Raw genomic sequence first — 15,551 nt, 5'->3', positions numbered from 1 at the left:
GGCTTTCTTGGAAGTTTTGCTTTGTTTCAACTTCTCCCATTCTTTTCTTCAATTTCTTACTTGTGGTGTCTATCTCTTTAATTTTCTCAGTTGCCTGCTCCACTTTCTTCTCCGTTTCTTTCAGCTGGAGCTGCTGAGATGCAAAGTTCTTATTCATCACTGTGAATTGCTGGTTAATACCATTGAGTTGCTCCATCACCGGCTTGAGCATATCCGCTAACATTTTAATGACATCTGCTCCCTCTTCCGGTTTTGGGCTCTGGCTGCCCGGCGGTTTCGTTTTCAGCTTTTTTTGCTGGGCTGCCATTTTCTCTGATTTGTTTACAATTTCTAACGCTTCTTCTCGGCTCGAAAAATCGACCCACGATGACGATAGTCAAGTAAGTCTATCCAAACACACTCGTTGTGTTTCCTCCCCTCTCCCCCTTTGTATCATTTATCAGTTCATTCGCATAAGGCGTCCCTCTTTGCATCCACTTTTACCGGGGGGGGGATCCGCTTTTGCAATAATCCGGTTTATTCTGAACTCATGTTCATTGTCGGTCAGTTTCTCTGACCTCACTCACTTAAACACCTTTCCGCTTGATCTCCAGCGCTTGTCCCGGTCAAACCAGCTAGTGCCCGAAGGCCACACAGCGTCTGGACCATCAGGGCGGAGGGGAGCCTCAATTCTCTGGCATTATGCCATCGAAGAGGCTACCCCTCAAAAGCCACCTGGCCTGGAGCCTATTGGAAAGGCTCTGTGGGGGTGTCACTTGAGGTGGCACCCCTTCAAGGCACTGGTGTGTGGATTGCTCTCCCGCAGTTCGGGGAGAACATCTGCCATCGCTGCTCCATAAACCGGAAGTCCGACAATTTTCTACTGTGCATCATGGCAGAACAGGAATTAAAACTAAGTCCCTCCTGGAAAGCAGGTTTTTGAATCCCAAATCACTGAGAGAGAATAAACATAGTATCTGGTAGTTTAAGCAGTATGCTCTAGTCCAGTGGTACTCACTTTGTGGCTCTTGGAGAGCTACATTCCCAATTATCCTCAACCAAAAGAGCCATCCCTGGCATGAGGCCTGCATGTCAGGGAGGCTCATAGCTTACTTACTTCTCAGATGGTGACTGTTTCAAGGTGAGAACTAACTACCAAGCACAAGTCCTACACAGCAAGGGCCTAGCCCACTCTTCTGAAAATGGGACAGGTCAATGCCACACTGCAGAATGGGGCTCAGAAGAACCACCTGTGGCTCCTAAGCCACAGAGTGAGTATCACTGCTCTAGCCTGGGCATGGGAGGGAAGCAGAGGCCAAGGCTTCCTGACCATTTCCGGTCAGTCTCCTTATACATAGAAGTTCTGAATAGGGATGGGCATGAACCAAATTACAAACCAAAGTTCATCACAAACCTTGGTTCATGCAATCAATTTGCCCATGAACTGAAATGGTTTTTGTGGAGGTTTGTTTGGTTTGTGAGAGAGTTTGTGGGCCAGACATGCTGGCACCCAAGGCAATGGTCAGGAACCCTATAAAGCCACCTTGCCAAGGCAACACAACTCACCAGTGAGCTCAGAAGGCATTTAAATGCCTTCTGAACTCACTGGCATCATGCTGCCACTGCAGCATAACCCTCAAGCAAGTGAACTCAGAAGGCATTTAAATGCCTTCTGAACTCACTGGCATCATGCTGCCACTGCAGCATAACCCTCAAGCAAGTGAACTCAGAAGGCATTTAAATGCCTTCTGAACTCACTGGCATCATGCTGCCACTGCAGCATAACCCTCAAGCAAGTGAACTCAGAAGGCATTTAAATGAGTTGCACATTTAAATGAGTTGTGCTGCCATGGCTTCTGAGGGGGAAAGCAAAAGGCATGGCTGAAATGGCTTGTAGCTAATAGATAGCTCACTTGCTTGAGAGTCGTGCTGCCACCATGGCATGGTGTGAGTGAGCCTGTTGCACATTTAAATGAGTTGTGCCGCCATGGCTTCTGAGGGGGAAAGCAAAAGGCATGGCTGAAATGGCTTGTAGCTAATAGATAGCTCACTTGCTTGAGAGTCGTGCTGCCACCATGGCATGGTGTGAGTGAGCCCAGAAGGCATTTAAATGCCTTCCCAGTTCACTTGCTTGAGGGTTATGCTGCAGTGGCAGCATGATGCCAGTGAGTTCAGAAGGCATTTAAATGCCTTCCCAGTTCACTTGCGAGTTGTGCCACGGTTGTGGCAGTGCAGCTTGCAAAAGTCGTTTAAAGGGAACGTTCACTTTAAATGGCTTTTACAAAACCCATGAACTCGAACCACTTCGTGAAAAGGGTGGATTTCATCCGGTTCATGGTTTGTGTGACCTCAAGAACTGGGATGAACCTCCACTTTGCAGGTTCTTGCCCATCCCTAATTCTGGATGTATAATTTGAACAGCTCTTCTTTCTCAACCTAAAACTCCTCACAGGATGTTATGACTAGGGATGTGCACCAGGAAAAAAGAAAGTATTTTTCAGCTCCAGATTTCAGTGAGGGCATAAGGATCAATATTCTGGATTAACTGGTTCTCCAATACCAATTTAGTTCAGTATTTGGATTTACCCCCAAACTGAGAAAGTATTGGGGTCTTCCATTATTCCCTATGGGGAATCTTTCAGGGGAAGGGGTAATATGGCTGTTTTTCAAACAAATAATATCAAAATTGCAGCAGTTAGTGCTGCCTATCCACTAAAAACACCAAAGTTTTAAGTGAATTGGATCAATTCATTTAAATTCTATAGGGCTCCTGAACAAGGTGCCCCCACCATCCTCTATTGTTTCCTATGGGGGGGGGAGTTCCACACTTTTCTCCAGGGCAAAGAATATCCAAACACACAAAAGCAACCAATCACTGGCCAAAAGCCTCCAAATGCAAACAGAACCAACAATCCCAACCAAATCAATATCAAACCAGAAAATACCAGCAGAACCACAGGCCAATGCAGCAAACCCAACACATCCAATGTCCAACCACAGATCTATGACTAACCAACTGAAGCAAAGAAAGTGATACTATTTCCAGCCCAACAGAACCAATGTCATATCATAGAAGCCTAGCAGAACCCATGGCCAATGTGTCAGTGCAAGCCCAACAGAATCAATGTCAAACCAGAGAATCCTGGCAAAACCTGACAAGCCCCCCCCAACCTGTAATCCCATTTGCCTGTGAGAGTTGTGCCCCCACTTCTATTGCCCAGGAAACCTACAAAAAGCAAAAAACAAAACAACACCCCACAAAGTTTGGTGCTTTGAAATGTTGGCCCCAAATATTACCAAATATTTGGGATCAGGATACTAGTATTGCTGAGATCCCCAAATATCAATCTGGATCCCAAATATATCCAGAACATACCAATAAGGTATATTTGGGTATATATTTGAGCCAAATATATCTGAGCATAAATCCCTAATTAGGACTCTAAAATCCTGTTGAATGAACTCATTAGATAGAAGGCAGGATACACATTTAGTGAGTATGTCAAGGCCCAGTATCTTTTGCTTTGAAAAATTAATAGTTCACAGTCACAATTCCTAGATATTGAAGGTACATTTATAGATGTTAGTCTCCTGACATTGTTCTTAGCCTGTACAGACTTAGAGACCAGAATTAAAATTTAAATGACTTAAAGCAAAACACATTTATACTCAGCACAATATCTGAGTCTGTGTTACTTACCTTGTTTCAAAAACACATGCAGCTTTCAGCTACCACTCAAGTGCTCACAGCTTGCCAAATTCTTGTTCTTTCTGCAATGCTACGAGGTGACCTTAAATTGCTCTCTAGATCAGCAACGCTGAGCCAGCATGCCAGTTTCAAGCAAAATAACTTTTAGTAGTGCCTTGCTTTAGTCAGCAGAATTCACTTTAAAGACTCAGATAATATTTCAAACAAAGACACACAAATTCATCTAAACAAACTCTACAGCAAAAGCATTACACTGTTTCCAGGCTTGCTTCTGGGGCTTTATAGTGATGGTATAACTGTGAGCCAGTGCTCCCTTTAAACTGAGTTAGTGTGAGCTAGCTCACAGTTTTTTAGCCTCCAGCTCACATTTTTGTCTTTGCTCAGGAAGGATGGCTCCAGAGCAAACTAATTTATGCAGTAGCCAAATCGCTTGCTCATAACTTTAATGCCAGTAGCTCACAAAGTAGAATTTTTGCTCACAAGACTCCACAGCTTAGAGGGAGCATTGACTCTGACTGAATAAACTTTATCAAAATCTGGTGAAGATTATAAAGTTTTCATAGCTAACCACAGCCCTCGAGAATGCAAAAAGAAACTGGTACGATACTATCAGAAACATGCCTAGATTCGAAGGAAGCAGACTGTAGACGACAACATTAAAGTTTTAGGGTTCACACAACTGTTGTTGGTATTTATGAGAGAACCAAAACAAATAAGAATTGAAACACTTAGGCAGGCCAGTCAAGTTGTCATTACCTGGAAATTCTCCTTTGGAAATTGTTTCAGGGTCCAACTTGTATGTGTCCTGCAAGCGCATTAATGCCTTGGCAGCTCCTGTCTCATCTTCTTCATTGGGGAAGAACTGACGCTGAATTGTGAGATTCGTAATAAAACCTTTATATGAACAAGACCGGAAACAGTTAACACCGTGTCTCAGATGCATATAATCCATACCACTCCAATATACAATTGGGAACATGTGCTTTGCCTCACAGTCTATCCACTGTTAGATTCAAAGAGCTGAAATCTAAACCTGAACAATGATCTCATCAGGCACTCTAAATTATAAAAATGGTATTTAGCTGGAAGATTAACAGCAAACAACTAAACATGCTGAAGCCATCAAGGGTAAAAATAAGTGGTTTACCAGGAAGCAAGTATAAATAAATTTAGATAATGGACAGAAATATTTACCATTGCAACAAGGTGGGTTCATAAACAGGAACTGGATCATCTGAAGGGGGCTCAAGCAAGATGAAAAGCACCATGCTTTCCCACTACACCTACCAATCACTCACACCATGCCCATCCCACACAGAGGAGGAGGAGGAGGAGGAGGAGAGGAAGAAGAAGAGAAGAGACTGGATACTCAGAGCGGCTGACAATCTCCTTTCCCTTCCCCTCCCCACAACAGACACCCTGTGAGGTAGGTGGGGCTGAGAGAGCTCTGAGAGAACTGCCCTTGAGAGAACAGCTCTGAAAGAACTTATGACAGACCCAAGGTCACCCAACAGCTGTATGTAGAGGAGTGGGGAATGAAACCCGGTTCTTCCAGATGAGAGTCCACGCTCCTAACCACTACACCAAACTGGAGGGAAGGGAGACTTGAACACTGAATCTACAAAACAAAGATAAAAGGAAAAAGCAAGCAAAATAAACCCTGATAAAACAGAACAAAGGTAAAGGAGTAAAGCTAGTATAAACAATAAGTAAAACCTAATTTGAGATTTAAAAAATCAAAAGGAAAGCCCCAGCGACAGAGCAGTGCCTCGTAACATCCCGCAATACTGCTCCAGAACTCCTTTCCCACTATACACAACTGAGAGCATGGGGGCCATAGAATTTATCATACATTGACTCTATTAATCAACCCTGTTTCTTAATTAATATTGGGGGGGTGCGTGCTGACCATCTGAATCTATCCAAAAGGTAGCGGCACAGCAAGCATGCATTCTTATTTGATATCTTCTTTACACAGTCATTTTATTCCCCTGATGATACCTCAAGTAAAAGCAAATACAGAATTCACCCTGTGTGATTCAGAAGGATCATACAAAGATTCAGCAGTGGGCTGCCTGGCAACAGGTGCTAGTCCAAATGTAATGCCGTATTTATTATGATGTATTTAGTTCTACAGAACCACTCATGTACATGGCATTCTCCTGAGTAATACATATATCCTTCACTTTCAGGAAAAGGAAAGAAACAGATGATGAAAATTAGGATTATTATTTTTAAAAACAAGCCACCCCTCCCCCAAGCGTGTTTCCAACAATGGAAATAGACATATGCCAGGTACCACACCAAGTACTCCACGAACACAGCAGCCTGTCAGACTGGGACACAGTATAATCCCAGTTATAGGGCAGGCAACATCAATAGGATAGGACATGCTTGGAAAGAGGGGAGGTGGCAGGGTGGACAGTCAAGTATGCCACCTGATTGGCTGAATGAAAGAAGGAGGAGGGAAAGTCAGGGTTGTGGGGATATTTCCAAAATAAAGGTAAGAAAGGGAAGGATTTAGGCAGAAAGGTGGTGTGTTTGGAGCAAGTCCTTAATCTGACCAGGGAAATGCAATTCTGGGCGGCTCTTCCAACCACCTTGTGAGACAATCCATTCAGCATGTGGGGAATACAAACACTGGTATAATTCATTCTTTGCAGACTTCAAATGCAGTAGGATCTTTTTGTGGATCCTACTACTTTTGCAGGCTCTCTTGCATTGTCATTATAATGGACAAAACTTGCTTACTAAGCATATGTGAAGACAGGGAGAGCAGAAGCTGGTCTTATATCAAGATGAAGACAAGGGGGAATAGAAAGACAGCCAAACCAGAAGCTTGATGGCAACAGAGCCTACGTTAGGTAAAAGGGGAAACAACAAGAAGAAGATTAACAATGGGAATGGAGATTAACCGGACAAAGCCAAAGGCCACACTTTGAAAGTGGGTTTTGAGCACAGAAAGTAGTGGTACCACATACACCTTAGAATGATGTTACATGAATCAGACGGCACATCCTCCAATGACTGACAATAACAAGAAACAAAGAATCTGTTTGAAAGCCTTTTTTTAGACCTAGAAGAATAGAGTGCCAAACTCCCCTCCCTCCATCCTAAGAGTTGTTATCCATCAAAGATTGTATATAGCCAAATTTTACTGACATCTATGGAAGGCGAAGAACTTCAAGCATGAGATGTTCCATAGCAGACAATGGGACAGGCCTGGCTGCACTCCCAGGATTCACTCACATATGGCCAGTATCTTAAAAGTGGTGGAAGGATGTAGCACTAGTTGTAAAGAGAACTCTTCCACCATCACTTCTGTAATTCCATCACAATCCCTCATTGAAGAGAGCCATGCTCCTGAATCTACCAAAGACTGCAATTTTCATTTGAAGAACCATTTCAACATATGCTACAATTCCTGGATGAAAAGAAAATACGCTTCAAAGCCTCTAAACTTTTAATCTAAGAGAAAAGAAATGTGGTCTAGTTCTGAGAAAAAGCACTTCCTCTCAAAGCATTAAGAAAGCAAGCTGTTCTCATCTAAAGCTGCTTCAAAAGGGAGGTTTATCATACGAAACATTTACTGACGAACACATGAATGATAAATTATATATAAAGCTTTTCTCACACAGCGATTCCGACTCTTGGTTCTATAGATCAAAACCTTCTCCATATGACATCTGGATAGCAGAGTTTAATTGCTGTGTACCACAGTAATTCACTAAATCAAAGATTAAAAGAATCAATGGCAGTTTGTACACAAGAAGAACCCTGAATTGTGAAAGTTTATGTATCACAACAGCAGCTTGTACAACCCAATACTGGACATTGTGGGAGATGGCAAGAAGCCCATGTTTGGAATCATAATGTACATTATTCACACATTTTAAGAAAATGAGAGAATCAACCCATCCTCACTTTAACTTGTTTACGGTACTTCCGGTATGTTTAATTCAAAATTTTTGAATCTTGTGACAAAAACTGCTTTCTAGAGCCTTTAACCTTATTGAACTTATGGGCACTTTTGAAATCTTGAGGAAAGAGTACTGGGTGCCACCACAAAATGGTTGCAATGGAAGGTGACACAGATCACAAAATGGTTGCCATGCAAAACCTGGGAGCTATCATAAAATGTCTGGAGGTTCCAGGTTAAGCACCTTGCTATGATAGGGGCAGATGTTTCTGAATGGTGCTCCCAGCAAACCCAATGATGATGCCTTCTGGGGTCTTCTGAAGCACTGCCTGCTCCAGTGAGGTAGAGAAAACTCAAGGCTGACTCTTTGCTTTGCGGCAAAGCAAATGCCACCAGGAAACATCTGCATGTATCATAAATGCCCTAGCAATCTCTTTAGGAAACATTTGGAAAATTCTTTGCTTAAGAAACATCTGGGGTCTCCTGAACTATGTTACATTTGAAATACACAATTTTACAGCTGTAGCACTAGGAGTCCTATCCCAGCATTCAACAAACCAAGGGACTTAAAAGGGTAATGCTTTATGGCAAGTACTTCAAACCAGGGCAGAAATTAAAGTGCAGTTCTTCTTTCTTGAGATGCAGCACAGACGTTCCAGTTCCGATTCTGTCCAAGTTTACACATTAAAGTTTATAGCAATATTTTCTTTAGGTAACGCGTAACATGAGAAATTATATGAAGGTTTTCAGACACACTGTTGGTGTATGTACATGAACCAGAATATGGTGGTGAACCAGAAGTCCTGAAATGTTTGGAGATAAGTGACTTCCACTCATGCTTTACATGTTCTCTGCAAGAAATACCCGTATAAACACAGAAATCATTGCTTGCCTATGAAGCTCATTGAGTGACCTACAGCAAATCCAAATTGGAACCTAACCCAGGGGCTTCAGCTGAGACTACAACACAACTCTGAGAGGAGCAATCACATACTACAAAAGGCGTTTATGGCCTCAGAGAAGCAGTTTCAGGAGAAGGCAGTCTTTACGCATTCCCTGCCCACATACCCTATGACAACTCTATCCACCTAAATGGTTTCAGTGCATGTTTAAACATTTAAAATGCTGCAAGGGGAAAAATTACTTAAAGGTTGTGATCAGGAGAGGAATAAAGACAGGCGGGGAGAAAATTAAGCACACACACTCCACACTTCTTTACTCTCAATCACACCCTCCCAAATTATCTAAGAGAAGGGGGGAAAGTACGGGCTCTAATATGTATATTTTCCCACAACAGGAAGTTAGTCCTCCTGAATTCATTGACATCTCATTCAGCCTCTCTTTATCACGGTCATTTCAGGAGGGTAGCAGTTTAGTCTGTAGTAGTAAAAAAACAAAATTCAAGTCCAGTAGCACCTTAAAGACCCATAAAGCAGCATTACCCAGCACTATGAATATCTCTTAGCTCAAGTCAAGCTGATGACATTTTGATTTGTACTTCAGCATCTGACTCCAACTGGCCCTTCTTTGTAACACCTCTACCACATTCTGACCTGGATATAAGGGCTGATGGATCTTCATTTTCAATATGTTGTCGAAGGCTTTCACGGCCGGAATTCATTAGTTGCTGTAGGTTTTCCGGGATGTGTGGCCATGGTCTTGGCATTGTAGGACCTGACGTTCCGCCAGTAGCTGTGACTGGCATTCTCAGAGGTATAACACAGAAAGATGGAGTACTCTCTGTGTCAAGGTGTGTCTTCATTTTCATTTGTATCTGACTTTTTGACTCACAAAAGCTTTTACCCTGGTAAATTTTGTTGGACTTTTAAGGCGCTACTGGACTTGAATTTTATCAAGGTCCTCACCCTTTGTTGAATCCTGGAGAACAAGATTCTCTAGCTCCAGCCATTCTGTGTTCAGACGTTTAACCAGTTTATACGCATTGACTGGGTGTGCGAGATAACCCTCTGGATCAGAAGTGGATTTGGTAGTTAGGGATTCCATCTTCTCAGCCCAACTGGAAAAACAAAAGAGGTGCAGAAAATAGCCTAATTGACTTTTAGCTGCCCCACACTAAATGCAGAGTTGGTAAACACTATTTTTATCCAAAAGCCCTCTTCACATCTATTAGGAATGCATTCATCATTTTCATTTCTGTCTTCCCTATAGCTACTGCTATCCTAGCACTTTTCATATTTCACTAGTTTTACCATTTAAGTCACAGAGTGAATCACAGCAGTTTATTTCTCACAACCTTTTCATAAGCCATTACACAGGTACCGATAGGGCTGAGTGCATTTTGTCTGAGGTCACACATGCTTCCCTTGCATAGGTGCTGAAAACCCACTGAGTTCATATGTATGATTGCTCCTATACCAGTGACAAGCCCCCTAAACTGACAATTTTGTGCTACTGAAAGACAGTTATATCATGCTCCTTTTGGCAAGGCATTCTTTGGGCCTTTCCTCTGGTCTGAAATCTTAGGCAGTCTGTGAACTGCAAGAAATGGCCTAGGGCAGGATGCCTCTAAACCCCACTGTCTGCAAGAATGAAGTAAATGAAGCAGCAACAATGGTGAATTATTAAGGAGAGCCAAGATATGTGGGTGCAGAACTATGCCAACATACCAACGGCGACAACATCTGATGCAGGGAGTTGAACTATTAAGAAAGATGAGTAAGAAAAACTTAATTTCATAATGTGTTTTCTCCACATTAAGATTAAAACAACCATTCAACAACTAGCCTATTCTTTATGGATATCTGAGGCAATCTCCAGCAACCTAGTACTCAATAATAAGAGTGCAAGGTGGTAAATGAGGTTGTAACTGCGGCTCAAAATGACACACTGAGATGAAGAGTTGGAAAGCTGGGAAGAGTAGTGATATCATCACACAAAGTGGCACGTCAAAACAATTATTTTAGCCAATTCTTTAGCTGGACTATGTATGGAACTGTGGCCTGCCTCTTGATCTTCTAGCTTATTTAAACTATATATAAATATCCCAGCTAAATTGATCTATGTAAAGTTAGTAATCACATTAAAGAAGATAAATGAAATGAGACCAAACAAAATGCAAAGTACTCCCAGGAAAAAACCTCTTCTGTAAGTTCTGATGTAATTTGCTTAGGAGTTAAATTTAGAGACAATACATTTATTTATTTATTTGATTTATATACCCCCCTCCCTGCAAGTGGGCTCAGGGCAGTTTACATCATAATTTAATAAATACAGTTAAAACACTTTAAAACACCATTATAAAAACAGAATAGAGTCATAAATACCATGTAAATGGTTTGATCAGATGTCAGTCAAGTTAACTAAAGTGCAACAGTGGATAATCCCGGCCACTGATGGGGGAGGATTGGCCATGAGAGGGGAAGGGCGTCCGCCGCCTCACCAAAGGCCCGGTGGAAGAGCTCCATCTTGCAGGCCCTGTAGAATTGTAGTAGATTCCACAGGGCCCTGATCTCATATGGGAGCTCATTCTACCAGGTAGGGGCCAGGGCCAAAACAGCCCTGATTCTGGTTGAGGCTAATCGGAGGTCCTTGGGGCCAGGGACTGTTAAGGGATGTTGGTTTAAAGACCTCAGTGCACTATGGGGTTCATGTGGGGAGAGGTGTTCTTGAAGGTATGCTGGCCCATGGCCGTATAGGGCTTTAAAGGTGAACACTAGCACCTTGAAGCAGATCTGGCATTCAACAGGTAGCCAGTGCAGTTCGCGCAGCACTGGGTGGATGTGAGCCTGCACAGGCGTCGCTGTCAACACCCGTGCTGCTGCAATCTGCACTAGCTGTAACTTTCAGAGCAGAGTCAAGGGCAGCCCCACACAGAGAGAGTTACAATAGTCCAGTCTGGAAGTGACCATTGCATGGGTCACTGTAGCTTGGTCCTGGGGTGAGATATGGGGCCAACTGCCTGATCTGTCTCAGACGGAAAAAGGCAGACCTGGCAGCGGCGGTGATCTGAGCCTCCCTAAAAAGGGAGGGAGCCAGGAACACCCCCAAACTCTTCACCTTCAACGCTGCCACCAGTGGAGCCTCATCAAAAGTTGGGAGCCTGATTCCCTGGTTCAGTCCCCCACGACTCAGGTACAGGACCATCATCTTAGATGGATTTAATTTCAGTCAGCTCCATCGTAACCATCCAGCCACAGCTTGTAATGCTTCATCCAGATCTCCTGGGGCCATGTCCGGGCAGCTGTCCATCAGTAGATAGAGCTGGGTGTCATCCACATACTGGTGACAACCCAGCCCATACCTCCGGATAATCTGGGTGAGGGGGCACATATAGATATTAAACAACATGGGGGAGAGAATTGCTCCCTGCAGCACTCCACATTCCAGTGGGTGCCGCTGGGACAATTCTCCCCCAAGTGCCACCCTCTGTCCCTGACCGTGGAGAAAGGAGGTCAGCCATTGCAAGGCCAGCCCGCATATTCCAGCGTCAGCGAGGCGGTGGGTTGACACCTCATGGTCAACCATGTCGAACACTGCTGACAAATCAAGAAGAATCAGCAGTGCTGATCTGCCTCGACCGAGATGTCTCCGAAGATCATCCACCAGGGCAACCAGCACCATCTCCATCCCATGGGCAAAGCGGAAGCCAGACTGGAAGGGGTCCAGGATCTTAGCTTCATCCAAGAAAGCCTGAAGTTGTGTTGCCATTGCCCTCTCTACCACCTTACCTAGGAACGGTAGGTTAGACACTGGGTGGTGAGCAGTGTTCCCTCTAAGCTGAGTTAGTGTGAGCTAGCTCACAGTTTTTTAGCCTCCAGCTCACACATTTTTGTCATTGCTCAGGAAGGATGGCACCAGAGCCAACTAATTTATGCAATAGCCAAATCGCTCACTCACAACTTTAATGCCAATAGCTCACAAAGTAGAATTTTTGCTCACAAGACTCCACAGCTTAGAGGGAACATTGGTGGTGAGTGAGAGAGACTCTCCCCAAAGAGAAAGGAAACTGAAGTTATGAGTACTGTCAATTTAACTGACAAAAAAATCCTAAATTTGAAGTTATGCTTTACCCAGTCTATACTTAACCATCACACTGAGGACAAGGATTAGAAAATTGTAAGCCAATGGAATATCAACACACTTTTGTTGGGCTTAAGTACCACTGTAATAAAATGAAGTTTGTATGAATTACTGTAATTAACTGTAAATTGCCTTGAGTGTCTGTAGGCCAGAAAGGCAGTTTTAAATATATTCTAAATAAATAAATGAAATCAGTTGCAGTGGCATCACCACTGGGTAACCAAACAGAAGAAGGGCAAATGGAAGTTTGCATCCAATCCAAATACTAGACTGAGGTGTACGGACACAGGATAATGTAATAAATAGCCCCAAAGGCTGCTTCATACATTGTTTTCCTCCACCAGTGGGAATAATAGGTGTTTGAATCCATGTTCTTGTCATGACACTTCAGTGTTCAAATGGGAAGATAAATATTTGCCACATCCTTTTACCTTTTAATTTTTAACAGCTTAGATTCTTCTTCTTGAATATACGCCTTTAATGACTGTACCAGATCTTTTTCTGCATAAATCAAGTCGGTCATCTGGCCTTAAGTTAAAAAAAAGTCAAATGTTATTACTGATTCGCAATACAAGATACCACTCCCCTCCATATACCAAAGGTTAAGGGGGAAATGAAGCAAGAAAGGTTAACTCATTGGGTTTGAACCAGAGTAATGTCTTTCAGGTGCATTTCAGGCTTTCACAAGAGTGAGGAGAAGGGAAAATCACATTCTACACACACATCAATCAATTTATTATGGCCTATCCATACTGCTTTATCTCTTTCCTAGTTATGCCAACCAAACAAACAAATTTGGCAACTACCCTAGTCAGCTTTTGTTTATTACCCGCCAGCATAACTGACAAAAGTATCCTTCTATTGCAACCTGGGTAAGGAGTTAACAATAGGCTTAACCAAAACTTCCTTAATGTTATGATAATGTTCCCATTCCACATATATAACTTCTTCTCAGTCATCTAGTAAATCTGGCCTCCAATATAGCTGAGAGTAAGGCATTATATCTTAAAAGGGTAAAAATTCTTCTGTGATTACAGTTATCTCAATATTTGATGTAAGGTCTCAAAGTTGTCTTGTTAAGTGTACTTACATCAAATACAGGGTCCTTTTGTCTCTGAAAACAGTAGTCTGGTTCCAAGCAATTATGATACCTAGTTCCATTAACACCTCTGAGCTGGGAAATTCCTGGAGAACTGGGGGTAGAGCCAGGGAGGGTGAGGTTTAAGGACAGAAGGGGCCTCAGCAGCAATATAATGCCATAGAGTCTACCTTCCAAATCAGCCATGTTCTTCAGGGGAACTGATCTCTGTCACCTGGAGAGCTGTTGTAATTTTGGGAGGTCTCCAGGCCCCACCTGCAGATTGGCAGCCTTACTTAACACTGGCAGAATAAATTTCCAGTGTTTGAAATGCTCAGAGTCAAGAGAAGGAAATTTTCTTGAGTAACTTTTTTGCTGGTTCCTTCCTTAACAGAGTCCTCTCAAGAAATATAGAGAAAATTATGGCACGACGACACCTTTTACCAGACCAGTTAAAGTTCAAACTGTTGGAAACAAGTTTTCAGAACAAGTATTTTGAACATCAGCAAGTTCACTTGCTTGCTTTGTTGACTATAATATCATCAAGACAACACAGTGAACACCTTTAATCATTGTCATGGCACTTCTCCTGCAAATTAAGCCTGTTTACGGATTTAACATATTGGGGGCAATCTCTTCCTTACTACTATAGCGGCTCTAACCTCATTCCTTTGAAAACTCCATAAGAGAGATGTGATTAAGGAGAAGAACAGTCTAACTTCAGGGGTCTTTCTGCAGAGAAAAAAGCCCAATTTTATCTTTAAAAAAAAAAGATTTTAAAACCCAGTAGATAGTAGAACTAGTTCTGGAGTGAGGAGGTCACTCTACTCAATTTTTTAAAAAAGACTCTCAGAGACAAACAAAATTTTCTTGGAATAGCAGGGCATTGTTAAGCATGCTAACTTGCATGAATGCAAAATTATATTACAATCCAGCCTGCTAACTGCTTCTTGAAGAAAATCTGGGACGTGATAAGCAAAGCAGCAAATGTTGGTTTTAAAAAAGACAATTGCCCTATTAAGAGAAGGCTTTTATGATTATATGTTTCTTCAGTACTATTTTATTGAAAGGGAACAACAATGGTTAAAGTTTACAGAAGTTAACACCCCAAGAGTCCTGTGACCAATATATATAAAATTGTGGTATAAGCTTATTTGCACCTGCCAACACTTTGCGTGCACACAAAAGCTTATACCCAGAATAAAACTTTGTTGGTCTTAAAGGTGCCACTGGACTCAAACTTCTTTCTGCTGCTTCAGAACAACTCGGCTACCCATTTGAATCTATTTTTGTCAGCAATAGTAATAGCAAGTGGAGAACCGCAAGAAACTTGTGGGATGGTTATCCTATTCCTCACACCTTTGCTTCCTCCTGTCTCCCTCTACCTCTCTCACATTCTTTCTCCCTTCTGCCCCCCTTCCTTCCTTCCTTCCTTCCTTCCTTCCTGCTGTGGCAACCTCGGCAGGGTATAATGACACTGAGTCCACCATTTTCTCCAGAGGAACTGATCTCAGCTACCTGAAGAACAGTTGTAATTTTGAGTGAACTCCAGCCCTCACCTGGAGATTGGCAACAATGGTTCCCCAGGAGGGAATAGCTGGTTTCGAGGGTGAAGTCTATGGCATTATACTGATCTGTAGTTCCTCCCCTCCTCAAATCCCACCCTCCCCAGACAAATTTCCAGGAATTTCCCAACCTGGAGTTGGCAACACAATTTCCTTCCCGCCCAACAGCCAACCTACCTTTATCTGCCTCTCTGTCTTCAGCTTTCCGTCTCCACACCCCTCCCCCACAGCCTCTACCTAGGAAAATTAGTCTTTCTCCAC

At 42.7% G+C, this 15,551-nt stretch overlaps 1 protein-coding gene across 2 annotated transcripts in view; it reads right to left on the bottom strand.

The window, feature by feature from the left end:
• P4HA2 (prolyl 4-hydroxylase, alpha polypeptide II) overlaps positions 1–15,551 on the bottom strand; it is a 73,521-nt gene that overhangs the window by 33,004 nt on the left and 24,966 nt on the right. For both annotated transcript variants that reach the window (XM_015409265.1, XM_015409264.1), the window contains exons 3-5: positions 13,079–13,175; positions 9,473–9,624; positions 4,445–4,582 (exon numbers count right to left, since the gene is read on the bottom strand). In XM_015409265.1, coding sequence (XP_015264751.1) covers positions 4,445–4,582; positions 9,473–9,624; positions 13,079–13,175 — 387 coding nt within the window. The remainder of the gene's footprint in view (positions 1–4,444; positions 4,583–9,472; positions 9,625–13,078; positions 13,176–15,551) is intronic.

This window comes from Gekko japonicus, unplaced genomic scaffold, assembly GCF_001447785.1.
Source record: "Gekko japonicus isolate JY-2015 unplaced genomic scaffold, Gekko_japonicus_V1.1 scaffold376, whole genome shotgun sequence".
NCBI lineage: Eukaryota > Metazoa > Chordata > Lepidosauria > Squamata > Gekkonidae > Gekko > Gekko japonicus.
Note: the sequence above shows the minus strand (reverse complement) of the source record. Positions and strands in the feature narration are given on the sequence as shown.